Source organism: Ursus americanus, chromosome 22 (assembly GCF_024610735.1).
Source record: "Ursus americanus isolate L20-20 chromosome 22, mUrsAme1.1.p, whole genome shotgun sequence".
NCBI lineage: Eukaryota > Metazoa > Chordata > Mammalia > Carnivora > Ursidae > Ursus > Ursus americanus.
Genome location: NC_142148.1, coordinates 10,166,717 through 10,192,509, shown reverse-complemented (window position 1 = coordinate 10,192,509; position 25,793 = coordinate 10,166,717). Strand labels below are relative to the sequence as shown.

Below are 25,793 nucleotides of genomic sequence, written 5' to 3'. Positions count from 1 at the left end.
GAACGCACACCAGCATCTACTCTTGGGCTAGCACAGCTCAAAAGATCCCAGATCCAAATCGATCGCTCTATTTCTCCACAAAAAGAACAGCAGATTAAATGCCTGCTTTGTGCCAAAGATCACGCTGGACGCTTGGGTTCGATATCCTCACGACTCTTGACACAACACAGCCAAACAATCTGAAAGATGCAGTCTTCATCACTTTACAAGAGAAGAAACTGCAGCCCCCCAGTGGCACGGAGCCCCGAAGCTGACGAAGGCTAGGACTGCCTCGCTCCAAATCCCCTGCTTCCAAGAGGCAGTGCAGACCAATGGTTAAATGTGGGCTCTGGTTTCAGGCCTCCTATGTCCAAATCAGTGCCACTGCTCCCAGCTGGGTGACATCAGGCAAGTTGCTTAACCTCTCTGTGTCCCAGTCTCCTTGTCTGTAAAAGGAGAGTAGTCATTCTACCACCTACACTCCATGGCATCACTGCAAAGATGAAGTAGGTCGGTCACTCTAAGGAAAGAACACAGTAAGCGCTCAGTAAGTGCAGCTCTCACTGTTACAACAGAGTGCCCGGCCCATAGGAGGGACCCAAAAAGTTGTTTGGGGAACCAATCAAGTTTCCTCTATATGTCCCCACTGGTTGCCAGACATATTGCAACCCTCAGACTGAATCACTCTTTTTGGAACAACTCTTTCTCCAAGATTCTGGAAGCTTCCTGTTTTCTCCCTACATCGGGGGGCAATGTCTCACTGATTCTGATCTTCTGATTCATCTTCTAATGTGACCTGAAAGTACACCCTGCTTACCGTCGGTGTGCATTTGGCACACAATGTGTGCACACAGTCTATCACCCAACCCCACACCTGCTCAGCGCCCACACCTTTGCCGGCCCCGCCCCGGACGCCCCCACCCCCGCCCCCGGCTCAGCCTTGGAAGCCAGCACCCGTCTCTGTTCTTTCACACAAAGCCTCCTTGACCACTCGAGGTCACACAGGAGGCCACATCTGGCCCACAGATGCACTCGGTTTGGACGGCACTCTTTAGAATTTTTAAACGAACGGCCGGTGTTATGATCGAGAGAGTGGCATAGCCAAGGAGAGGCTGGTGAGGAGCCCCTCCAAAAGCTGGCGTTAGCATGCCCACCCTGCCCCATCCCCATCTGCACAGGAAAAGGCTGGGTCAGGCCACCCCTAGCAGAGGTCTCCCCCCTGAAAATAGGCAAAGGCTCCATGGGGACAGGCAGGGTCGCTCAGCCCTGGGGACTCCGGCCTTTCCCAAGACTACAGCCACACCCGTGCCTCTCAACCAGAGCCAATCTCTCAAATAGACCAGTTAGCCCGGCTTTCAAAATGTACCCGCAATCCAACCACTTCTCATGCCCTCCCCCCCAAGCCCGGTGCAGCCACCCTCGCCTCTCACCCGGACTAGAGCAGCAGCCCCACCCCCACCCCTGCTTCTTCCCCGGCCCCCCTGCGGTCTGTTCTCACCCACGGAGCAGCCAGAGGGGTGCTGCTACAACCTAAGCCGGATCCCATCCCTCCCGGCTCCCACCTCACTGAGAATAAAAGTCCTTAGCGTCCAAAGCCCGAATCTGCCCCTCCTTGTTCCTCTGGGGCCTCCGTCTCCTACACACCCCTCCCGGCTTACCCCGTGCCTCTGGCCACCTCTGCGTTCCCGGCCCCTGCTGGCTGGGCCCAGAGGGCCCCTCAGCCCAGAGCACTCACCCCCGAATCCCTGCACATTCTCCTCCTTCCTCTCCTCCTTTGCTCCAGTGCCACCTGCCCAGTAAGGCCTCTCTGACCCCTCCCAACTCCCCTGGGCCTGGCAGTCTTTCCCACCGGACTTATCACCTTCCAGCATACTATTTAACTTTCCTACTTCTTAGATTTATTGCTTATCTCCGGGCAGCCAGAACGGAGGCTCCGCGGGGGCAGGGGAGCTTTGTCTGTCTGGTTCACGGCCGCATTCCCAGCGCCTGGCACGGTGCCCGGCACATAGAAGGTGGTTGGTAAACCTTCCAGACAAGTGGGTGAACGAGCAGAGGAGCCTCTGGGGATCTCAGAACACACCCTCCTCCCAGAAACTTGAGCCACCTCTCTTTCCTCTCCCTCTCCAGAGGGTCGGCTGAACCTTGTGGAGAAGCAAACACGGCAGCTTCTAGACAAATCAGCATCTGCAAGACCTGCTTCCTGGTTCATGTCTAAGAAGAGGGGGGGGTGGGCGGAGCCTCACTCAGCACAACATTTGGTTAGTCAAATAGAAGTCTGGTGTGCGGCCAATTGCCAAAGCACAGCCCGGTAAGAAGAAAACCCCACCTGGCTTCTCTCTGCCCTTTCGGAGATACAATTTAAAGTGAGTTGCAGAGAAGATAAAGGCTAAAATCCAACAGGATCAAAATCAGAGCCTCGCAATCCGTTTCAGGAGATGAAAGCTTGGAGACTTGACCAGCCTCCTCTGGATGGGAGTAGGGCGGGGGGGAGGAGGTGGCAGGTGGACACGAGCCCCTGGCCTCCAGCTCCCCGCCCTGCGAAGCTCGTCACTCTTACCCTGCATGAAACGCAGATCAGGTTTCTGCATCTGTAAGGAATTTCTCCTCAAGGAACTACCTATGTTTTTTTCCATATGTCTGAACATCTGTTCGAAAGAATTGTCATTGGAGGTGTGTACTATGGGTCAAGAGTCTCGTTTTGATTACTAACTGAAAGGATGCCTTTCCGATCATTCTTTCAGCTGAAAACAAGTCCCAGAGAGTGCTAAGAATAATGTGTTTTGGAAGCCCCCAGCATAAGGAATGTGACCAAGTGTCCCCTACCAGGAATTTCTATGCAGGAATACACTTACAGGGTCTGGAAGCCGGCAGGGAAAGGATTCCACGACAAGGGCATGACACAGCCAAGGTCAACTGGGGTATTATCAGATCTCATAAGCTGAAGAGCTGTGGAAATGCTTAAAGCCCAACTTTGCAAAGCAGCCTGGGAGTGGAAGTTTCGTCCACCAAAGGACCCCTGCATCCTGCCCTGAGACAGAACAAGGAAATGATGGCTGGGTTCTGCCAAAGGGCACATGGCTCTTTCAAGGTGAGTCAAGTGCTTCCCTTTCTCATTTGATCCTTACCGGTCAAAGTCAGGCCAGAGAATTAAGATTCCCTGGCTCCTGGGAAAGAACCATAAGCTTGTTCTGTTTCAAAAGGATTTAAAGCTTTATAAAAGAAACGTTGTGGGCCTGGCTGCTAACAGTGTGCCTTCCCCAACCAGACAATTCTTAGAAATCGTATAAATATAGCCTCTCTCTTATCTCCCTTTCTATTTGATAAACCTTGAAGTAGTGCAGACCTTATTTACCCCCGAGGATATGAACTTGACGATATTTGCCTGGAGCCAAATATAACCCAAAGTTTGATTTAGTAGTCGACACTTAATAACCAGAAATTTCACATGAAAATTCAGATTCCCAGCTTCTCCTGAAGAAAACCTCTAAAACCTGGCAATGCTGGACCCCCATTCCCACGTGGTACAACCAAGGGGGCGCTGAATAGCAGCTGCCTCCCGGAGATGAGGCGCACACTCTGCTGTGCCCTACTCCCCACCACTCCCTAGTGCTTCCTGACCCTTGGCCAATCTGGCCATTTCTTTTCACTGCCTGGCCCCCACCAGCCTGGTGGTTTGTGATCCTGTTTCTCCACTCTCTTCTTTGGTTCTCTCCTTAGTCCATTGCTTCTGGAGAGACACAGGTTCCTATTAGGGTGTGGGAGATAAACCCTTCCAAGTGGACCCATGCTAAGCCTTCCAGTGACGGCACACGTGGTCCTGTGGCATTCCACAGGCCTGAGAGTGAGGAAGTCCTATACTTTGCTTCCGAGCTCGGGGGTCTTAAGTCCAACTGCCTGTTGACATCTCTTTACTTGGATGCCTCACAAGCCCTTCCAACTTCCTACAGCCCACACTGAAGTCATCATCTTCCCTTAAGAAAACGATCCCTTCCCCAGTCTCCCCACATGGCACATGACACCATCCTGTACCCAGGAGCCCTTCCCATCCCACACAGAAGCCAGCACTGTGTCCTGAAGGTCACACCATAGAGTCCCTCCCCACCCTTCCTCTCCCCCTGCTGCCTTGTCCTCTGCAGTTTGATCTCCACCTGGAACCTGCCACAATCCGTCAAGTTCATCGCCCTGCTTCCTCCCTCGCCCCTTCTAACCCACTCCCTAGAAAGAAGCCCAAATGATCCTAGAAATAGTAAATCAGAATCACCTTCCTCCTCTACTCAAAACTCCCCACTCCCTTCCCCTTCCCCTGGAATAAAACTCGAGCTCCTCACCTTGGCTTAGGAGTCCTGCACAGCATGATCCTGCCAACCCATCACCCCCCAAGCTAAACTCAAGTGACACTGGCCCTCCTTCAGTGCCTCAGACAGACACACACGAAGTTCTTCCCTGCCTCAGGACCTTTGCACACACTATACCTTGCGCAAGGAACACTCACCCATCCCTTCCCAGAGAGCTAGAGAAACAGAAAGAAGAAGGGCATCATTCCTCTCTTTGCTGGATCTTTCACCGCTCTAGGTCCCAGCTGATAAGTCACATCCTCAGCAAGACTCCCTTCTACAGCAGGTCTTCCAAGTACTCTCTCGGCATGTTGGTTTTGTTGATGTCATTACCCCCACATTGTAAATCCAACAGATGGGCTCCTAATCAGTCATCATGTCTTGCCCTAGAGTCTAGGTGTCATTCCAGATTGCCCTCCTCTGCCTCCCAGACTCACCCACATCTCAGCAATGGTCACACCAAACCATTCTGGTCAACTTTGTACTTTCAGCGCCCCCTGAGCTCCATCAGGACAGAAACTGTACTCTTCTCCCCCATTATCGTATTATCAGCACTTAGCACAGTGCCTGGCACACAGCAGGTCCTCAACAAAATATTTGCCAAATGAAGGAGTCATGAGATCTGAAAGCATTTAAGGTTTGGAAGAGACTTTCTTCCACGACCAAGGGACGTTAAAAAAACAACAAGAAAAAAGAAACATTAAAAAAAAGCAAACAAACAAAAAAACAAAACCAGCTAAACGTGGCCCATGCTTAAGGTTTTTAATTTCATATGTAAAGAAAGAATGAAATGATCTTGTACTCATTTTATTTTCCTATAAAGAGGAGCATAAAACCACTAGGCATGCAAAAAAAATGAAGTTTTATAGTGCAGTAAATAGAAAAGAGAAGGGTGGGGACCAATCATTGAGGGGGGAAGAAGCCGTGGTACAGTACAGAAATAGAAACAGATGTAGAGATAAAGAGAGACGGATCAAGAGGGAAACCAGCAGAAGCATATAGGCAAGGTACAAAACAGGGCTTCGCTGCTCTTCTGGGAACGAAAGGGCAACCCTCCAGATTTCGAAAGGGGTTTTCACTCCTACCTAAGGGGTAAGAACTCTTGTCTTAAGTCCCCTAATCAGTGGTTAGCACATTGCATTTTGAAGAGAACATAACCTATTCAAATGATTTTTTTTTTTAATATTTCACTTTGTATCTTAAGAAAATGTGGCTACAAACTTTGAAGTCAGGCACTGGGTTTTCAAAGCAAGAAGAGAGAGGGATCCTTAGGGGCTGTCAGAAGGAGGGGCATGAACTTCAAGCACAGTTCAGCAGGGTCTTTTGAATTGCACATCCCACCCACTCCCTTCTCTAGAAACGTCCATGGCCCCAGCCCTAGATGAATGGGTGAACAGAGCCTGGCATTGCACATGGTCTGACCTCTCTGGCCAAGCCAACTGGACCAGTGGGCCTTCCTCACCGGGGCCAATTAGAATTTCCCTGAGAAATCACAATTTGGGCCCCAATGGGCTGGTGCAGGGACAACAGATAAAATTGATGGGCAGGAGGTGTGGGCATTTTTCCACTAGGCCTTCTCAGCTTGGTAAGAGTGTGGAGTCAGGGAAAGATGGTCTTCAGGGAGACGGGAAAAATCAGGAACACTGTGTAGCAGGTAGACTCAGACCTGGCGGTCCAAATCCTAGGCCCACTCGATAGCTATGACGCTGACCAAGTTCCTTGACCTCTCCTTGACCTAATTGTAAGCTGCTTCCTAAGACTCCTTTGAGAATTGAATAAGTCAACACATACAGCACTTGGAACAAGGTCTGGCCCACAGTAACCGCATGCTGAATGTCAACTACTATAACGATCATTTTGCTCAACTGGAAGCTTATGAGGGCCGAGGGGTTCTTGCTGTTTTGTTCATACCATATCCCAGAATCTAGAACCATGTCTCGTACACAGCAGTGCTCAACCCACATTTGATGAGTGATCGGAGAATGGGGATACCACGCAGCCCTAAGAGAACAGAGACCATGGACAGAGCCTGCTAACTCTCTCCTGATCTTAGCTCCAACTCCAGATGGAGCAATCAGAACCGGGTCTTATCACAGCCTAAATCAGATCACGTTTCTTTCCTGCTTCTCACATCTCAGGATAAAGCCAAACTACCCCTCCTGCGTTCCCCCACCGCCGCCGCAGGCTACCCGGGCCCTGCATGTTCTGGCCCCTGCCTACCTCCTCCCGCTCCCTCGGGCTTCCCGCTCCACTTACACTGGGCTCCTTCGTTCCTCTGACACGGTTCCCTCCACTTCCTTTCTACCTCTGGGCCCTTGCACATGCTGATTCCCCCCGATGCATGCTCAGCCCCAGTCTCCTTCTCAGGGAAATCTTAGCAGCTGCTCTTCCCTTCTTTTCATTGGCTCCTCCATTTCACACACCCAGAGCCTCATGTTCTTTTCCTTTACGCTATTTGCCACCGTTGGTACCTTTATCATTTATGACTACTTAGTCAAGGACTCTTTCCCCCTAGACCATGAGCCCCATGAAGAAAGAGACCATAACTTCTTTTCTATTCTTCATTGTACTTTAGTATCGAGCACATATATAGCAAAAAGAAGGTGCTCGACAAATATTTGCAGAGTGAATCCACTTGTTGAATGGGTTGACTGAACAAAGAAGTACATTTTGGACCATTCTCGAGTCTAGCGTCTTCCCGAGCCTCCTGGCCTGGTTTCGCAGTAGACGTCTCCTCGGACAAGCCCCTAAATCCCCCTTCTAATCTGCCTTAAGTGAGTTTCTCTTTCTATCACTACTAAAGGCTTTGACTCCAACCCACAGACTAACGTTGCCCTCCGAGCCAGAAGTCTCCATCCTAGAACCGACAAGCCTAGGTCAATAACGATACAAAGACTTCCTTTCCCAAAAAAAGCAGTTTTCATGCATGACAAAGTAAATGGCATCAGAACAGCCCTCCCACCATCAACAACTGTTAAGTGAGGGCAAACATACGTAAGTCAACTGTCGTCAGGCCCTAGACAGCAGGCAGCATAAGACTGTGGTCACTGAGGAAAAGGAAACACAGGAGGTGAGCCCATGTTCACACCAGCTCTCCACCTGAGGACAGTTTCCATACCACCAGCGTGGTGTCCCCTCCCCCACCAAGCATCCAAAAAGGTTATGCCTTAGAAATAAGGGTATGCCTTAAAGAAAGGCTTCCCGAGACCCACCCTGACATAGTCTAAACCCAAGTCTCAACGAGACTGATGCAGGAGGGAGCAATACCTTGGGCTTTCCACAGGTCCACCCTCACAAGATGTAAAATCAAGTCCATACAAGTTCATAGTGATCAGCCCGTGATGGAACTGCCTTCCGCAGAAGATAACAAAATCCAGAGTCTCTATAATGTCTGATATATATGTTATCATCACACTATCAGAAGATAATCAACAATTACTAGACATGCAAAGAAAGAGGAAAATGTGGCTCATGGTGAGGGAAAAAGAAGGAAGAGACACAGATCCCAAAATAGCGATGATGTCAGCTCTAGAAAAAGCAACTGCTGGGATTTGCAAGTTCCTAATATTAACATAAAAGTCTGTAACCAGGTGTGTATACCCAAAGCCCCTGTGGAGATTTCAGGGTTTGGGGGTTTGTGTTTTTTGCCTGTCTGAGCTCCCTCATGTAGTTTCTCATTGAGTAGTTTCAGGGGATGCTTAGGAATCTGCATTGTTAACAACCTCTCCAGAGGGTTCTAACACATCATAGAGTTCTTATCACAGAATACATGCACTTCAAGGCAAATACAAATAAAAGGTAAATTTATATGTATTGAAGGTTTTCCTTAATTGAGTTGGTGGGTGAGCACCGATCAGCAGCCTCAGGTTGAACAGATTACACAATTGAGAAAGATAATTTCAACTCTAATTATTTGGTAGAAAACTGCATACTTCTCTACTTATTTTGAAAAAAGAAAAAAAGTCTGAGGTTAAATCAAAAGCCACAGACATAAAAGATAATGATTAAGAAAAAAACAGGAGGGGGGCGCCTGGGTGGCACAGCGGTTAAGCATCTGCCTTCGGCTCAGGGCATGATCCCAGCGTTATGGGATCGAGCCCCACATCAGGCTCCTCCGCTATGAGCCTGCTTCTTCCTCTCCCACTCCCCCTGCTTGTGTTCCCTCTCTCGCTGGCTGTCTCTATCTCTGTCAAATAAATAAACAAAATGAAAGAAAGAAAAGAAAAGAAAAGAAAAGAAAAGAAAAGAAAAGAAAAGAAAAGAAAGAAAGAAAGAAAGAAACAAACAAACAAACAGGAGGAAATGCTCACAGTATGATATAAGAAAGTATCAGAGTACCAACCACTGTAACATCAAGCACATAAACGTACATTAATAGTCACTGCCGTGTTTGTGAATAGAGAAGGCAACAAGAAATAGATAAAATGCTAAGAATCGTTATTTTCCGTATAATTTTAATTTTCTCCTAGTTTCCTATATTTTGCAAGAACGTATGGAATTTCCTCAGTGGACTCACATCTGAGATTTAAACACAAAAAAATGGCTTCAGACACCACCTGTCAATACACAAATCTCTGCAAAATCTAGCAATTTTTCAATCAGAAAGAGAAGGGAAGAAGTAGCTTGAGCAAGAATATCATTTCTATCCTTATCCAGCTCAGGAAGACTTTCTTCTCTGGCCTCTGCGTAACTGGACTAGCTTCTGATACTAGCTCCACGTCAGATCTTCCCGTCCGTCAGACAAGTAGGAGCCTGAGACGCATACCACAGCCCAGCAAGCAACAGGCAGTGGACGAGCGGAAGTAGCTCACCTCGTGGCAAATGAAGGACACAAACCGGAAAAGAATTCGAGTCCGTACCTGAACGACAGGGTGGCCACCAGTTGGAGCTTTGACAGCCCCTCGACTGCCTTCCGTCTCATAGTGGGCCCGGTGATGTGGCTTGGGCTGCACCTCGATCCGCAGCTCATAGGAGCCCGACTGGTGGGAGAGCGGCCACTCCAGCGGAGGGAGAGATGCGGTCACTGGGATGCTGAAGGGGGAAACAGAATTAGCCAAGTGTATGAGAAATCAGAACCAGTCAACCTGTACAATAAATGTAAATGGTCCCTTTTTTGAAAAATCATGTCCAGTGGGTACATGAGTAAAATACTGGCTGTTGGGAAGCATATATTTCTCAGACAGCATAGGTAGGACTCTTCACAAGGTAGAGATCTTTTTCTTTGTTTTCTCTTCCATCTTTGATGATAACAGTTTATGAAGCTAACTTTATTACATGTGAGTTCTAGGGTATTTCTAACGGCTATAGCTTCTTTTTCTCTGGGAATTTTGAAGAGTACCACCTCCTACCTCTAAAAATCACCCTTTTACCAGAATGTTCTCCCTTTCCAAAAGAGTAAGTGTGGGAGAAGATACACTGGAGTGGAAATCAGGGGCCCACGTATGTCACTAATGTGCCACGTTACTTTAGGCAAGTAACCTCACTTCTTTGATCTTCAGTGTTTTATAATAACATAGCAAATGGACCAGATGGCACTGGAGGGTTATTTCAGCTCTCATTTCCAAGTCTGATGCTTTCAATTAAAAGCTAATTCTAGAGAGAGGCCATTTCCAGTCATAGCCATTGCTTATCAGGGCAAGTACAGAACATCTAACCATAGAGAGGTGGCTAAATTTAGAGACCCCTAAATTTAAAGGAAGAGTAAATGTCAAGAACATGACTGAGTTACCCACCCAAGTCCAAGTCCAAGCTCCACCTCTAACTACTTTGAGCAGATGCCTCTACCTCCCTAGGCCTTAGTTTCCTCAACTGAGAAATGGGGATACTGAGATCATGTAAAGAGCTTAGTGCAATAACTCCTCCATAAATATTAGGCTATAATTATGTTTCCCTATATCTATTTCATATTTCAAATAAATAATTATCTCCTATAGACAATCTAATTTACTTGTGGTTATAGTATTAGATGTATATGCCTTTACATCTGAAGTTGTAATGATGTGCGTTAAGTTTTATTTTCCTATAGAATCTTAAACCTACCCAGCACACTCAACAGGTACTTGATAAATGGTTAGAATTATGTCATTTAAGAGTTCACTGAGGTCTTAATGATCTATCTAGACCATCCCTTCAAAGCCTCAGAGAACATAGACAATTCCCAAAGATTACAAAGCAAGACACGCCAAGGCTACAACTTACGTGTCTTGACTCTCGGTCCAGTGCTCCATGCACATCTCTACACTACCTCTTACCTTACTAATTTATTTAAAATACAGCCAAGAAAACCTCTCACTTATAGAATGACTCTAGAACAATACCTGACATTTGATAGGTATTCAGTGGGTGGGTGCGTAGATGGCTGGATGGATACATAAATGAATGAATGAGCAGTTTTATTTCAAAGAAGCCCTATATATTCGAAGCAGCTTCAGGGGCACCTGGGTGGCTCAGCTGGTTAAGCATCTGCTTTGGCTTAGGTCATGATCCTGGAGTCCCAAGATTGAGCCCCGAGTTGGGCTCCCCGCTCAGCAGGGAGCCTGCTTCTCCCTCTGACCCTCCCCTCTCTCGTGCGCTTTCTCTCTCTTACGTGAATAAAATCTTTTTAAAAAATCAAAGTAGCTTCAAAGTTGCAAGTACATGGATTTGTGCCACTGTGTCCGATTTTGCACATGGCATACCAATTATTAATCCAATCAGCATATTCTTTCCCGCTAAGCCCAGAGCTGCTAAAAGCTGACATTACCAACTGGATTTAGTTAAGCATTTGTAATGAAACCAGTTCCATCCCTTCTCTATCACAGCTGTACCAAGGGGCGATGCGGGGGAGCGGCACCCCATAAACCCCATCAGGGCTGGAGCCCAACTTGAACATACAATCCAACTTAAAATTATATCCTCACTATGCAAGCAAATCTCCATCTCTTCTTTGCAACTATTTGCCTCCTGAAGTCCCCCTTACCCTGAAGTCTTAGAGCGTCCGCCTTAGTTTCAGTGCCAACATGCCTTCAGCTTCTGCCTATAGCCAAGGGGCTGTGTGTGTTAAATACTTGCACTCTCATTATGCATGCAAGTTACATTTTTTTAAAGTTTGCAAAATAAGGCTCATAAAAAAAATCACTTCACCCCTGTATTATCTTTGAAGTATCAAAAAAAAAAAAATCAAGGAGTAGGAGATCCAGTGGGATATGTCTAAGCATCAACTTCAAATTTTCTTTGGTTCCAGAATAAGTCTTTCATGACTCCAATACAATCTTAAGAATTAGACCATCAGAGCCAATGTGAAAGGCTGCATGTGAATTTCAGCCCTCTGCTCTGCACGCCTGAGACAATTATTATCATGAGACTTCCCTGCACACCCTATCCTCTCACTCTTACAGAAAATTCTTACAAATATCTCCTCGGCTGGCACAAACTGGCACTTGTAGGGACAAAGGTCCTCTACTAGCATTCAGAGCCATCTGGATCCAGCCCCAGAATGGAGATGGACGGAAAAATGATAAAGTCTTAATAAACAGTAAAGTCTCAGACAAATGCAGCAGGATCCTATTTTAGGTCAATGTTCTTCCCCAATCTCAATCATCACACGAATCACATTCTGGAGACTGATCAGTAGGAGTCAAGAACCCGAGGTTCTAAGTTCCCAACACAGTCGTTAACTAGTGGGGTGATCCTGGGCTCATCCCCTCACCTCACCAAGCCCAGGTTTCTCAACCTGCACCAGGGTCGGCCTTACTCAGCATTTCCTAAGGTGATTCCATACAACTTTGGTCACAGAACTCGTAACTCCGTGGCCAAATGGCCTTTGAGATCACTGCCTGTTCTGTCCACAGCTGGGAGTGGCCCCTGAATCAAGATATCTGTTTAACTGTTAAACTCAGAAACTCCTTTTTTAAGGAATACCAATCAGCCTATGATGGCACCAGTGTTCTCAGAACTGTTCTCGAGGTGGGGCTGGACCGAAGCCCCCTGTGGTCCAGTTCGGTCTGCGGTGGGATAAGCAAGGCCTGGTGGACAAAGCCCTTGTCTACTCTCATTCCATTAATCAAAACAGCTCTACCATGATCTATTTTGGTCTTCAATTTAATATTTGCAAAAAAAACAAAAAAAGGCTTCCATTTACTGAAAGTAAACATGCATTGAAGAATCTATGGCCTCAGGACGCCTGGGTGGTTCAGTCAGCTGAGCACCCGATTCTTGGTTTCAGCTCAGGTCATGATCTCATGGGTCTTGGGATGGAGCCCCACACGGGTGCCATGCTCAGCGGGGAGTCAGCTTGACGATTCTCTCCCCTGCCCCTCCCCCATTTGCACTTGCTCCCTCTCTCTCTAAAATAATCAATCTTAAAAAAAAAAAAAAAAAAGAATAAAGGCGCCTGGGTGGCTCAGTTGGTGAAGCGTCTGCCTTCAGCTCAGGTCATGATCCCGGGGTCCTGGGATCGAGCCCCATGTCAGGCTCCCTGCTCAGAGGGGAGTCTGCTTCTTCCTCTCCCTCTGCCCCTCCCCCTGCTCATGTGCCTTCTCTCTCTCTCACTCTCTCTCAAATAAATAAAATCTTTAAAAAATATAAAAATAAATAAAATTTAAAAAAAGGATCTGCAGCCTCATGCTATTACCTTTACCTCATGGTTTTCAAAGTGTTGGGATTATTTTTACCTTCATTTTCATGGACTATCATCTGCTTCTAACCTCGGTGAGCCCCATTTTTCTCGGCATCAAAATGAAGATAAAACTAATACCAGCCAGGGGCACCTGTGGGGCTCAGCGCATTAAGTGTCTGCCTTCAGCTCAGGTCACAATCCTGGGGTCGTGGAATCAAGCCCTGCATTGGGCTCCCTGCTCAGCAGGGAGTCTGCCTCTCTCTCTCTCCCCCTCTCCCCTTTCCCCCTGCTCGTGCTCTCTCTTTTTCTCTCTCTGAAATAAATAAAAATCTTTTAAAAATAAAAAAATAACAAAATAATACCAACCAGGTTTGTAGAAGAATGAAACAGTACGTACGGAATACTTAGAACCGTGCCTGGCACACAGCAAGCACCCTTAAATACTGGTGATTGTCGCTGCCATTCCTCTAACAACCATTGGGAGCTCAATCTCCTAGGACAAGGCTCACTTCCTAAAGTGCTTCCCTCATAGTGATAAGAGAATTCCCCTATAAAAATAATGGCTGCCCCTTTTTTTCTTTTTTTGTATTCTTACTTTGTGCAGGCTCCATGTCAAGAACTTGATATATATCCTCTCACCCAATCCTTGCAAACAAAACAAAACAAAACAAAACACATGCTAAGGTGGGACCATTATTATCCTCATCTCATAGGGAATGAGCCAAGGTTTAGTATGGTGCTCAGTGAGAAAGGGAGTCCTGATTGATTAGCAATGCCTGCCCTGGAAACAGCATAGAAAAGGTGCTCAATGAGAAAGAGGCTCCTGATTGATTAGTGATGCCTGCCATGGGCACAGCAGGAGAGCAGCACCAGAAATGCCTGTGATCACACAGCTGGTGAGTGGCAGAACTGGGACTCAAAACCAGTCCCGACAGACCCCAAAGGGTACATAATGCCATCTACATGCATCTCTTCTGCTTACCACTATTTTAAGCTCCTTGAGGATTGTGGCTCATACTTTCCAGGCACATAGCAGACACCAATGACATCAACTCCTCTTACAAGAGGACAGTAAATTCCACACACTAAGGCTTGCTCTGTGTTTCCCAGAATGTCAGCTCCCTGAAGGCAGAAATTTTGGCCCATTTTGTCCACCACGGGCTCCCCAACACCTGTAACAGTGCCTGCCTGGCCCATAGCAGGTGTCTGATAAACACCTGCTCAGTGAATGAATGAATCGGCCAAGTGTCCTACCAGCGATCGCAGGCATCCTCACAACAAATCTGGTGAGTAAGGTACACTTATGCCTATCGTACAGATGGGGAAACCACAGCTCGGAGAATTTAACTTCCTTGCCAAGCTCTCACAGGCAGTAAGCGGAGAGCCAGGATGAAAACCCTGTCTAGCGCCCCCCCAACCAGAAAACGTCCCCTAAAAGTAAACTGTGGACCAGACCGCTTCCCGAGCCCGCTCACCTGCAGATGGGAATCGCAGGCACCAGCTGCTTGGGCCAGGTGGGCGGCACCAGCAAGATGGACTCGGGGGCCGAGCTCCTCCCCTCCTCCTGCTCGCAGGGTCCCAGGAACTCCACGGCCGGGTAGATGTGGCGGGGCAGGCCGGCCTTGGGCGGGGCAGCAGACACCGGCGATGGGTCGGGGCTCGTCTTCCACATCTTGGGGGGGATGCCACAGGGCGAGTCCGCGGCGAGGCTGTTCAGGGCATCCATGAGGACGGCAGAGCCAGCCGTGGGGGGGTACCCAGCGGGAGCGCCGTCGTCCCGGGGCTGCGGCGAGGGGCTCCGGGAGCGCTGGGGTGAGGCTCCGGGCAGCGGGGCAACCAAGGCCCCGGCACACGAATGCCTCCGCTTGGCACCAGGCGACGAGGAGCGGGAGGCCGGACGGGGCACGGGCGAGTGGCGGCCCAGGCAGCTGTCCTCAGCGAGGCTGGTTCGAGGTGACATTATTGGCGAGGTTCTGGGGGAATAATGAGCAGGGATGTTTTGAAACTGCGGACACAGGTCGTCGGGCCCGCCGTTATTGGGCGAGACGCAGGGCGAGGTGTAGGGGGAGAAGGTGTCGGAAATGAAGCTGGCAGAGGAGCCGCTGCTAGCGGGGCTCAAGCAAAGCGGCTCGCGGTAGCCCTCGAAGCCGGGCACGGGCAGGGTGAACCGCGGGCTGGCGGCCACGCCGGCCAGGGGCGGCTGCTCCCCCAGCAGGCCAGTGTCTCTCCCGCGGAGGGGACCCCCTGCCTGCATCAGTTCGTGAGATGGAGTGATCTCGATCCGAGGGCTCAGGCCCGAGGCCCCCGCTGGCTTGGCCGCCGGGCTCAGAAAGTTCTGCGGCCCTACCCTATCCGGCTCTCCGAATCGGCCGGGGGGTTCGCCAGGGAGACTGGGGAGGGGGCTGTATGGCTTGAGGCCATAGTCCAGGACTTCATCGGGGTATGCGAGTCCGGAGGGTGGGCTGGCGACCTTATGTGCATTCGGTTCTTCTGGAAAGAGAAGGGGGGAAGGAGGGGTCTTTTTAAGCCTCTAAAACAGAACTCCCGTGCAGAGCAATTACAGGCTGGGTTTTGTCTCCTGATTTTTGTTTGTTTTTGTTTTTGCTAATCCCCACCACACCAAACCCCAAGCTGGAGCCCCCTTCCCTCGCCAGAGGAAAGGGAGGCCACTCCATCCCAGATTCCTTGAAGACAGAGACCAAAGTGGAAAGACTTTGGCGCAGGTGCACAGAGCACAGCTCATCCAAGCCATGCAGGACGTGCTGGGCCCGTGGCTTCCAAACTTCCGGTTCCATGGAACCCTTGGGAGAGATGCATTTTATTTCACAACTCAGTTCACACCGTATCTACTGGAAACTGCAACAAAAGCTTCACGAAACAATACTTACCCTGCTACCTACAATACACTCTTATCTTTCCTCTTGGAGGGGTTATTTGGTTGAAATGCTGGTCATAACTCATTCAATAGATTTCCGGGTCACGACCCACAGTTTAGAAACCACTGACCTAGGCTCATCTCATCATTCTGCATGTCTGGTACGGCCAGAGGATGCGGAGGGAGACTGCCTCAGCTCTGGAGTCCAAGGGGCTCCGGGTTCAAATCCCAGCCCTTTACACCAAGCGTAAATAGTGGCTTAATTTAGAACCAGGACTCCTGAGTCACGTCTCCTCTTGTGCCATTTCACAGATGGGGAAGCTGGGGCCCAGGGAGGGGAAGATTCACCCAAAGACACAGAATTTGCAGGACAAGCAATCGCACAGGCAAGCCCCTCGGCCCTCATAAAGGCAGAGCCATGGCTCTATAGTCTCCCAAGCTACTGAAAACAGTGCGTGTAGAAGGATCTAATATTTCTTTAGTAGTGGCCTTCTGCTGATACCTAGAAAGGAGCCACGCTGGAGAGTGGATTGAGTGAGGGAAGGAGCTGTTCTTCCCGCCACCCTGACCCCTCATCAAGCTCCCCTACTCAGCAGAGGCCCCTCCACCCTCCCTATCGGGGCTTGGACCCGCCTGACTCCTCTCTCTCACACACCTTATGTCCAATCCATAGCGAACCCTAATGGCCCTGCTGTCAAAACATAAGCCACAGGCATGCGTGTCTCCCTCTCCACCACAAGCCCTCTGCCCTAAGCCACGAGCCGTCCTCTCTCACCTGGACTGTAGTCCCCTCCTCCCTGGGCTCCCCACTTCTACCCTGCCCCTTCCAGGCTGTTCACCACACAGCAGCCTCTTGAAACGCCCATCTGCAAAACTCTAAAAGCTCCCCTAGACGTGCTCTAACGTCCTTAGCAACTTGTCCCCGAGCCCTGGCCCATCTCACCACTTGTATCTCCCCACTTTTTCCCAACCTGACTCAGCAACAGCCCCGCTAACCACTATTCTTCAAGTAGCCCCTGCCTTGAAGCTCTCGAGTGCTGTTCATTCCGCTGGAGACTCTACCCCCGAGATCCTCGCATGGCTGCTTCCCTTAATTTCTTCATGTGTCTGTTCCCTCTCCACGCTTTTCCCCTGCCATCTTTTCTCTGTTAACACCTGTTACCAGCTCACGCCACATCAGGTATTATCTGTGGAGGGAATCTCATCCGGAGAGATCAGGGGCAGGCAATCTGCAGCTCCTGGGCCAAATCCGGCCCACAGACTGTGTTTGTAAATAAAGTTTTATTGGAATGCACCCACGCACCTATTTGTTTACATATGGTCTATGGCTTGTTTTCGCACTACAATAGTAGAGTTGCTAGTTACGACAGACACTCTCATGGCCCACAAAACCTAAAATACTGATCAGCTGGCCCTTTATAGACTGTCTGCTACACCAGCGCTGGAACCGTACCCGTTGAGGCTCGGCATTGTTTGCCAGGCACTTGGTACAGGCTGTCCATAAACATTTGCCGAGTGAGAGCGAACAATAGAAAAATCATGCGCAAGGTCCATCCAGCCAGAAACGAGGCATCTTCCTAAAGTTGTGTGACTGGGCCTCATCTTGGGCGGCCAAGGTGATTTGGCTGCATAGGTGATTCTCAATCTCCTGGTGCCCTTCTGGGACCATCCTGGAGTAAATGCTGCCTGGCTTAGCTGAGCTGCTCTCATGGGGTCCAGATGGTGTCCCCAGCCCAGGTGAGAGCCCAGAAATGGCTTCCCACAGCTCTTGGGGTAAAGATGAACAACCTCAACTAGACCAGCCCAGCCAAGCCCAGCCTGCCACCTCTGGCCTCACCTCCCTCTCCTCTCCCACATCTCTCCCTGGACTCCAACCAAACTGGCTGTCTTTCTGGTCTTAGAAAGCACCTACCTCCTTTCTGCCTCAGGACCTTTGCACTTGCTGTTCCCCCTGCCACACCCAGGTCCCTCCTCTACGTAACTAAAGCTATTCATTCCTTCCAGCTAAAGGGTCAGGTGCTGGGGAAGGCTTCCTGGTCTCCTTGGCTAGATCAGAGCCCACTCACACTTCTCTGTTCTGCTCCATACAATTCCCAAAATTCCAATTAAGTAATTTTGAAGTTAGTTGTTTATTGCCGGCTTCTCTCCCAACCTCCAGCTCCACCCCTACCAACAGGAAATTCTATGAGGACTCTTTTACCCCCTAATGCATTCCTAGCAGTTGAACAGGACACCCCCCCCCAAAAAAAAAAATATGTGTTGGTTGGCTAAATGAATTTTTTAAAAGTGAGTTCACAAAAGTCTAAACGAAATATTTAAACTGCTACTCAAAGATGCTAATATCCAAACCTAAAGGTAGAAAGATATATCCTCCAGAGGGTAATCTGGTAATACCTATCAAAATTCCAACACGCGTACCTTCGGAACCAAACAATGTTGCTTTAGAAATTTATCCTGCAGCTAAACCCTCATATGTGCAAAATGAAGTGTGCATGAGATTAGTTAATACTGCCCTGTTTGGGGGCGCCTGGGTGGCTCAATCAGTTAAGTGTCTGCCTTTGGCTCAGGTCATGATCCCAGGGTCCTGGGATCAAGTCCTGCACTGGGCTCCCTGCTCAGCGGGGAGTCGGCTTCTCCCTCTTCCTTTTCCCCTCCCACTGCTTGTGCTCCCTTGCCCTCTCTCTCACTCTCTCAAATAAAATCCTAAAGAAATAAAAAAATACTGCCCTGTTTGTAATCCCAAAAGACTGGAAGCAACCTAATGTCCATCAGTTGGGGATGGGTTGAATTCTGGTTTGCTCATACCATGGGATACAATACCGCTAGATTAAGGGTTGGAAAAGTTCTTTCTGCATTGATACGGAATGACCACGAGATACAGTGTCAAAGGAGAAAAGCAAGGTACGTACAGCACGTACAGAATTAAAGCAGAGGATAAAAGAATGCGTACACGGATACACACGCCCACTGCTGCTGCTCACATAGGCTCTCTCTGCTACAGGTAACGGGGACTTCCTCCAGGGAGCGGAACCAAGGAATCAGGCAGCAGAAGCGTAGCAGGAAGGAGACGGAAAAGAAAGACAATTCCCCAAAGAAACATATTTTTAAAGGTGGCGGGGCATGGCCGTGACATGACAGGATATGTAGTGATGACGCCCTGGTTTCCAAAGCAGGAAATTGAGATCGAGTCCTACTCTGCCACTAAATAGCTGTGTGACCTTGGAAAAGTCCCCCACCAGCTCCACGTCTCAACCTTCCCATTTATAGGACAGCACTAAACAGATCGGTTTCCTTGGTCACTTCTGGCTGTGAAAGGCTTTGGTTTTTCTAGCTGGGGTGTGTAGGGTCTCAAGTTCTTACGAAGAGGCAATCGATCACATCTTGCATCTATATGTGCGTGCGTGTACACACACACACACACACACACACACACACACACACACCCCTTCCCGGCAGGTAACAGAGCACAGATTTTTAATCTAGCGAGAAATCAACACCAAATCCACGTCTGACAACATTCTGATGATCCACTGCCTTGTGAACCAGCACAACAAACCACAAAACATCTCTCTGCAAAAATTCCGGCCTTATCAGATGAACGGCATCACGTCTCATCAGAAACACCCCCTCAGGCCTGACGTGAGCCGTCCCAGAAACTCGGCCATGAAAACACACATCACTCACGCCCGCTGGCAGCAACGCCGAGCAGAGAGGCCGGTTTGCTGAGCGAAAGCATCCGAAGCATGCACACTGGTTTTAATTAATCCAAGCAGCAGAGTTTTTCCGTTTTCTTTCTCCTCTCAAGATTCTCGAAGCGTCACAGCAAGCAGGGAACGCGAAGGAAATTTATCATCATTCCGTGCTCGGCCCTCGGGGTGTTTGACGGTAAACACCCCAGACGCTCGGCTCGCCGTGAGCACCGCACTTGAAGCGGCTAGGACTCTCGGCTCTCTGTCCCTGCACAACGGCCCCCCTCCCAGCCGGCCCCTCGGGCTCCCGGCCATGCCCACACGGCCACTGGGCGGAGTGCGCTGTACCTTAGGGCCACCAGATTGTCAGAAGGGCTCCCAAAAATCTCTTTTTACCACTTGCATGATCCTTGCTGTATCCAGGTACCCCCAGTAAATATTATTTACTTAATATTTCTATATTTAAATTCACTCACGTAGTACTTTAATTTTTTTTTTAATTTTAAAAGGAAACTTTATACCACTACCACAAGTGGAAAATCTGTGTCACGTCCGTAAATAGAAGGTAGGGTAAAAACACAATAAAAATAAAAGTTACTAAATTCGAGATTCGAGACACTGTGGCCGGCCAAAGGGTCTACGCTGAGGCCCCCTCTTCTTCTGCCCCTGAAAGCTCTCTTTTTATTGAGGCAGAACTTATATACACAGATTTCAACGAGGTAGAGGTCGATGAGTTTGGCCAAATGTCATACACCCCTGTAACCACAACCACAATATAGATGCAGAGCGCTTCCCCAGCCCCAGGAAGCCCACCTTTCTTAAGGCTGGAGGGGGGGTGGACAGGGAATGGCAAGTGCTAGAAAGAAAGGTGTCAAAGACACACGAGTACCTAACGAGACTCTGCCTTGGACTCATTCAAAGCAAAGTAGCGCTGCAAAAAAAAAAAAAAAAAAAAAAAAATGGTGCTTGTTACATGCCATGTACTCATCAGTGGACCACATAAAAATCACCTCATCTGCCGTGGGAGCTACCTAGCCCACACTCAAGGCATCAGTGCTCAGAGAGAGGAAGAAGGTAGAAGCTATGAGAGGTGATTCAGAGGTTGCTGTTCTAAGTCCTCTGTGCCTCCATGTCTTTGTACATGCTGTTCCCCTTGCCTGGAACTCCCTTCCAAACCTCCTATCCTCATAGTAAGCCATTATTCGTCCGTCAAGATTATACTTGGGCCACCTCCTCCTGAAGGCCCTCCGTGATTCCCTAGCCTGGGTCAGGAGCTCTTTTCCTGTGTTCCCAGAACCTACAGAATCACGTAATGAAGTCTATCGATTATAGCTTCCCTTGTCTGTCTCCCTACCGGACTGAACTTTCTGAAGGCAGACAGGGATCCTAAGTCACTAATAATAAACTGTGAGGCAGCTAACATTTACTGAGAGCTTATATGCCAGGCACTGTGGTAAGCACATTACATGCAGCGAATTATTCCATCCTCATAACCACCTATGAGGTGGGCACTGCATATTCCCCTTTTACAGATAAGGAAACTGAGGCACAAGGAGGTGAGTTAACTTGCCCGAGGTCCCACAGCCCGAACCCGGGCAGGCCTGAGAGCACCACCAAGCACCAGGCCAGGGATTCTCAGCCTCGGAACCAGCAACTGCTTCTGTGCAGAGCGAGAGAGTTTTTTCGTGTGGGGGCTGTGGCGTGTGCAGCAGCACCCCTGGCCCCTAACCACGAGATGCCAGTGACACCCCCACCCTTCTCCCAGTCGTGACAACCAAAAACGTCTCCAGGCATTGCCAAATTCCTCCGGCCAGGCAGAACAAATTCCCCCGCGCCAGCTGAGAACCCCTGCTCGATCCTGGACGGCCCTGGGGCCGCACGCGGGGGCTGCACACAGCAGACGCCCCAGAGACTGACGGAAGCATTCACCCGGGCCCTTAACCCAAACTGCTTCAGCGAGGACAGACCCGCTCACCGTCAGCCCCAGCGGGTACATCCTGTCTGCAGCAGACATCGGAAGTCCTGAGTCTCAGCACGCTCCCCGTCCTCGGCTTCCCGGGCGCTCCCCCCAGCATCCGGCCCCGGTCAGAGACTGCAGGACAGGACCAGTCTCCCAAGTGCTCACGGTGATGAGGTCAGTGACCAGACACTGAATCCACATGAAGCCTGAGACACGCGGGATAAGCACCCAAGAAACCGGTTCTATCAGTGTACCGTGTTGTTGTTGTTGTTGTTATTATAGAAAGAAAGACTTTCTAAATGAAATTCCCCCTTTCTCAGCTCTCACTGCTTTATTTTACAACTTGCCAGCACGACACACACTAGCCCCCAGTGTCCCCAAAAGCATCAGAGGAAAGAAGGGTGGGGCGCCTGGCAGGCTCAGTCAATGGAGCGTGCGGCTCTTGATCTCGGGGTCCTGAGTTTGAGCCCCACGTTGGGCATAGGGCCTACTTACAAGAAAAAGGGAAGAATGCTTTATAAAAATAAGATGGGGCGCCTGGGTGGCTCAGTCGGCTGGGCGTCTGCCTTTAGCTCCGGTCCTGATCCTGGAGTCTTGGGGCTCCCTGCTCAGCAGGGAGTCTGCTTCTCCCTCTGCCCCTCACCCCTCTCTCACTCACTCTCTCTGTCTCTCTCTCTCTCTCAAGTAAATGAAATCTTAAAAAATAAAAATAAGATGGATTAGTCAGTACCCTGGGAAATCTTTTTCAGGTATCCTTCAAAAAATATGTGGAATAGGTCAAGAGGGCCTCCAACCCCTTCCATTTTATGCTTTTACTTTTTCCCCTGGGCTATCTGGGAGCTGATCAACTAAATCTTACTAAAGTGTAAGTGACTTGGGCTGCTACTCACCATAACAAAAACTGATGATAGCTACCATGTCTATACCACTCACTTTATGCCAAGAACCACTGGGTACACATTTAATGTTCATCTCACAAGAACCCTGTGAAGCAGGTGATACCGTTTCCAAGTGTTACCAACAGAGAAAAGGAGGCTCAGAGAGGGTGACTAATTTTCCCAAGGTCACACAGCTTCTAAGTGGCCATCCGGCTCCTCCACCTCCTAACCATTAGTCTCGCCTGCTAGTCATGAAAGGGGCTATGCCTTGGATGGTGACACCTTCGCCCCAACCCTGGGATTAGGAGGTACCCCCAAGAATTGGAGCTGCTCTGGGGATTCCATCAGGAGGCGACTGACAGCTAAGGACACAGATTCCTTTCTTCTGAAATAGTCACAGTCCCTCCATTTGCCCCAGGATTGAGTCAACGATTTATTTTTAAAATCACGCTGAGGCCGCGCGGTGGTCTCTGCCAGCGCCTCTCCTCCCAGAGCCTCTGGCGGGCCTGTTGCTCACCCTTGGGGACACACGGCCAAGTCTGAGGTGGCCGTTCAGTGCCAACCCACCAGCCAACAGATCGCTTTTGAAAAAAAGGAACAGCAAGAGAACATCTTCTCCGCCTAGAGCCACGGGCGGGTGGAATTTTCAGGAAGCAGAATAGAATGACCGAAATAGAAACCCGGCTAGGGAACCACCGCAGGGTCTGTCCTTGGGGGGAGGGGAGGGCACAAGGAGAACCCGTGCCTTCAGGCCTGAATGACCTGGAGGAGAGGAGCCAGGTCACAGCCCAGAAGCCAGACGCCCCTCTCGGCCTGGCAGCGGGGCCCTGGGGCTGCGGCCGTCCCTGTCTGAGGTGATGGGCCCACTGCTTGATGAGCTCACAGCCCAAGGTGGTGCGAGTCACAGGCCCTGGGCTTGAGTCATCACCGTCTGTTGCCATGGCAGCACTTAGGATGCCACGACCTGCACCACAGAGGACGGCCGGAGGAAAGGGGTGAAGGTGGGGGAAACGAGCCTGACTCCCACCACCCGGCCATTCTCTTGACCCCTGCGTGTTGGGGGCTGTGAGGGATCGATCACCAGAGGAGTGGGCAGGTGGAGGCTTTCTTGTCTGGTGGCTCACACCACCTAGAGCAAAGCCCTTCTCTGAAAGGCGACCTCAAGCTTTGCCCTCAAGTAGTAAGTTCAGCGCTCAGCAAACTTTCCCCAAAGCCCCCCACGCCCCTGCTGCCCCCACCGAGCGCACGCACACAACCGCAGCCGGATTCCTCGTGTATGGATTGTGTGTATTAATAATGACGGGGAAGCAGGTTGCCACACTCGCCCCTCGGAGATGACATACACAGACGCAGGGCATGAAAGGCGAGAAATTCCATCCAGATAAGTCAGGTCCAGAAATGCCAGAAAGGGGAAGAAAGGCAGTTTACCATCCCGTCTCGTCCATGGGAGCCACTGGAAAAAGCCACCTTGAACGCTATGCTCTTTGCTGACCTTGTCCCAGCGAAGACAGCTGTCTGCCTTCGCCAGACGGGACAGAAAAGAAGGCTCGGTCCTGCTTCCCAGGCAGCCTGCCATGAGGCCAGGCGCCCGGGACACAAGACCCAGGATGATTTGCAAGCAATCAGCCTCAGACTGGCTGCTAGCAGGGCCGTTTGCAAAGCCACACACACCCACAGGCAGACACACACTCCTTTGGGAGAGAGGTTGAGAAGTGTGTGGAATCTGCAACCCATGGGCCTCAAGGTCAGCTTTTGGAAGGAGGCAGCAGGGCCCGGGCGCCTGACAGACAGGAGGCCTCATTGCCAGCCTCACACTGGGGTGGGAAGAACCACCTCTTGCTGGTTTAGTCATTCCAAGGGCCCCTCCTGCTTTCAAGAAGCTCAGAGACCTTCCTATTTTTATTCATCGCGATGGCTGAGATTCACTGTGCCGCAAGCTTTCATGCCTGCTACCTCCCTGTCTGCAGCTTACAAGGCCCCCCGCCCCCTGGAGGTAGGTATTATCAGGTCCTTTGTGTTACAGATGGAGAAACTGAGGCTCACGGGTGCAGAGATTCACCCAAAGTCACAAAACAATCAGGGGCAAAGCTGGCGTTCAAATTGAGACATCGTTTAAGTGCAGTGAAACTCACAAAGGTGAAATGTACCTCTCTTTTTATATATGTATGTACCCGGTTATCCACCGTTCAAGATATAGGCCATTTCCATTCCACCCGAGGGTTCCCTTGTGGCGCCCCCTCCCCCCACCCCACCAGGAACCCTCACCCAGCCTCACTCTCGCACCAGAGACTGGGTTTGCCTGTTCTCGAACATCACATAAATAAAACCTTACAGAATGGACAGGTTACGTCTTTCAACATTCTGACATTCATCTGTGTGGTGCACGGCCACAATATCTTTTTTTTCTATCACCTTGTAGTATTCCCCCATACAATGAAACCATAATTTATTTATCTGGTCACCAGAATATATACTGCCTCCCTTTTTAAGGACAGCCATGTGAGACTGAACCGGACTTCGTGAAGCCCATTTCTAACAGAGAGTCCGTCCCTCCACACTGGTCACGGGGTGCGTGACAGAGAACATGGCCCAGGCAGCTTCCTCACCAAAAGGAGAAGGAAAGGTCTGGTCAGAACTAACCAGAAATAGACTTCAGATAATCCTCCCTCAGAAACAGGGCTGGCCATGGCCAACCCAACCTCTCCATCAAATGCCTGAGCGAGGGCACTCGGGTGGTCGCGCACTTTCTAACCAGCTCCCCGAAGACCCCTCGCCTTCACGCCAGCACCTCAAAGCTGCTCCCCTTAAGTCCCACAAACCCTGGCACAGCCTTGAAAAGTTGATCACCCTCTTTCTTTTAGCCAACTTGAAATCCAAGTGGAAACTTCCCCCTTGAGAACAGTGGGGCCCCTGAACTCGGCCAGGGGCAGAGATTTAAAATTAATACCTGATTGAAGGACAGATCCTTTATTTACACTCCGCCCCCCCCCCCGGCAGTTTTCATTTCGGTGCCATGCTCCCAGGGGCGGGCACACTTAATCAGTGGCCCTGCCAACCCCAGTCATTAATGGCATTCCTCCTTTCTCCACGGCAACAGAGGTGATGTCACCCTCTGTGGATCTCAGACCGGCGGCCCACCGTGTTAGGAGCACGCAGGTAAACAGCCCGTCTGTGGTCTTTATAGTCACTGTTGCAGGGCCCGCAGACCAAGTTCTTCCCCTCCTCATTTAACATTCCCTCCCCCGCCCTTGCAGGCATGCCCAAGCAGGTTTGTTTTGATAAGGGCCTTTATAAATCCTGAGCTTTGCAGGCGACTTTCTTCCCTTCAGAAAGCTCACCCAGGCATGGCTCAATTAAAATTCACATGGGAAGACCTGGCTTTTAGAAATGCATCTTAACTAAAACAGGCCCTGTGGAGAAAAATGTGCTTTCCCCAAACCTCAAATTAGGTCTCTGCTCTGCTTGTAGCTTTAGTCTGCCTT

The 25,793-nt window shown here is 49.9% G+C and overlaps 1 protein-coding gene across 7 annotated transcripts in view; it reads right to left on the bottom strand.

The window, feature by feature from the left end:
- Positions 1 to 25,793, bottom strand: part of NFATC2 (nuclear factor of activated T cells 2) — a 149,445-nt gene that overhangs the window by 101,049 nt on the left and 22,603 nt on the right. For 5 of the 7 annotated variants that reach the window (XM_045808462.2, XM_045808459.2, XM_045808460.2 and 2 more), the window contains exons 2-3: positions 14,385 to 15,399; positions 9,173 to 9,344 (exon numbers count right to left, since the gene is read on the bottom strand). In XM_045808462.2, coding sequence (XP_045664418.1) covers positions 9,173 to 9,344; positions 14,385 to 15,399 — 1,187 coding nt within the window. The remainder of the gene's footprint in view (positions 1 to 9,172; positions 9,345 to 14,384; positions 15,400 to 25,793) is intronic. The other 2 variants (XM_045808463.2, XM_045808464.2) reach the window with 1 other exon arrangement.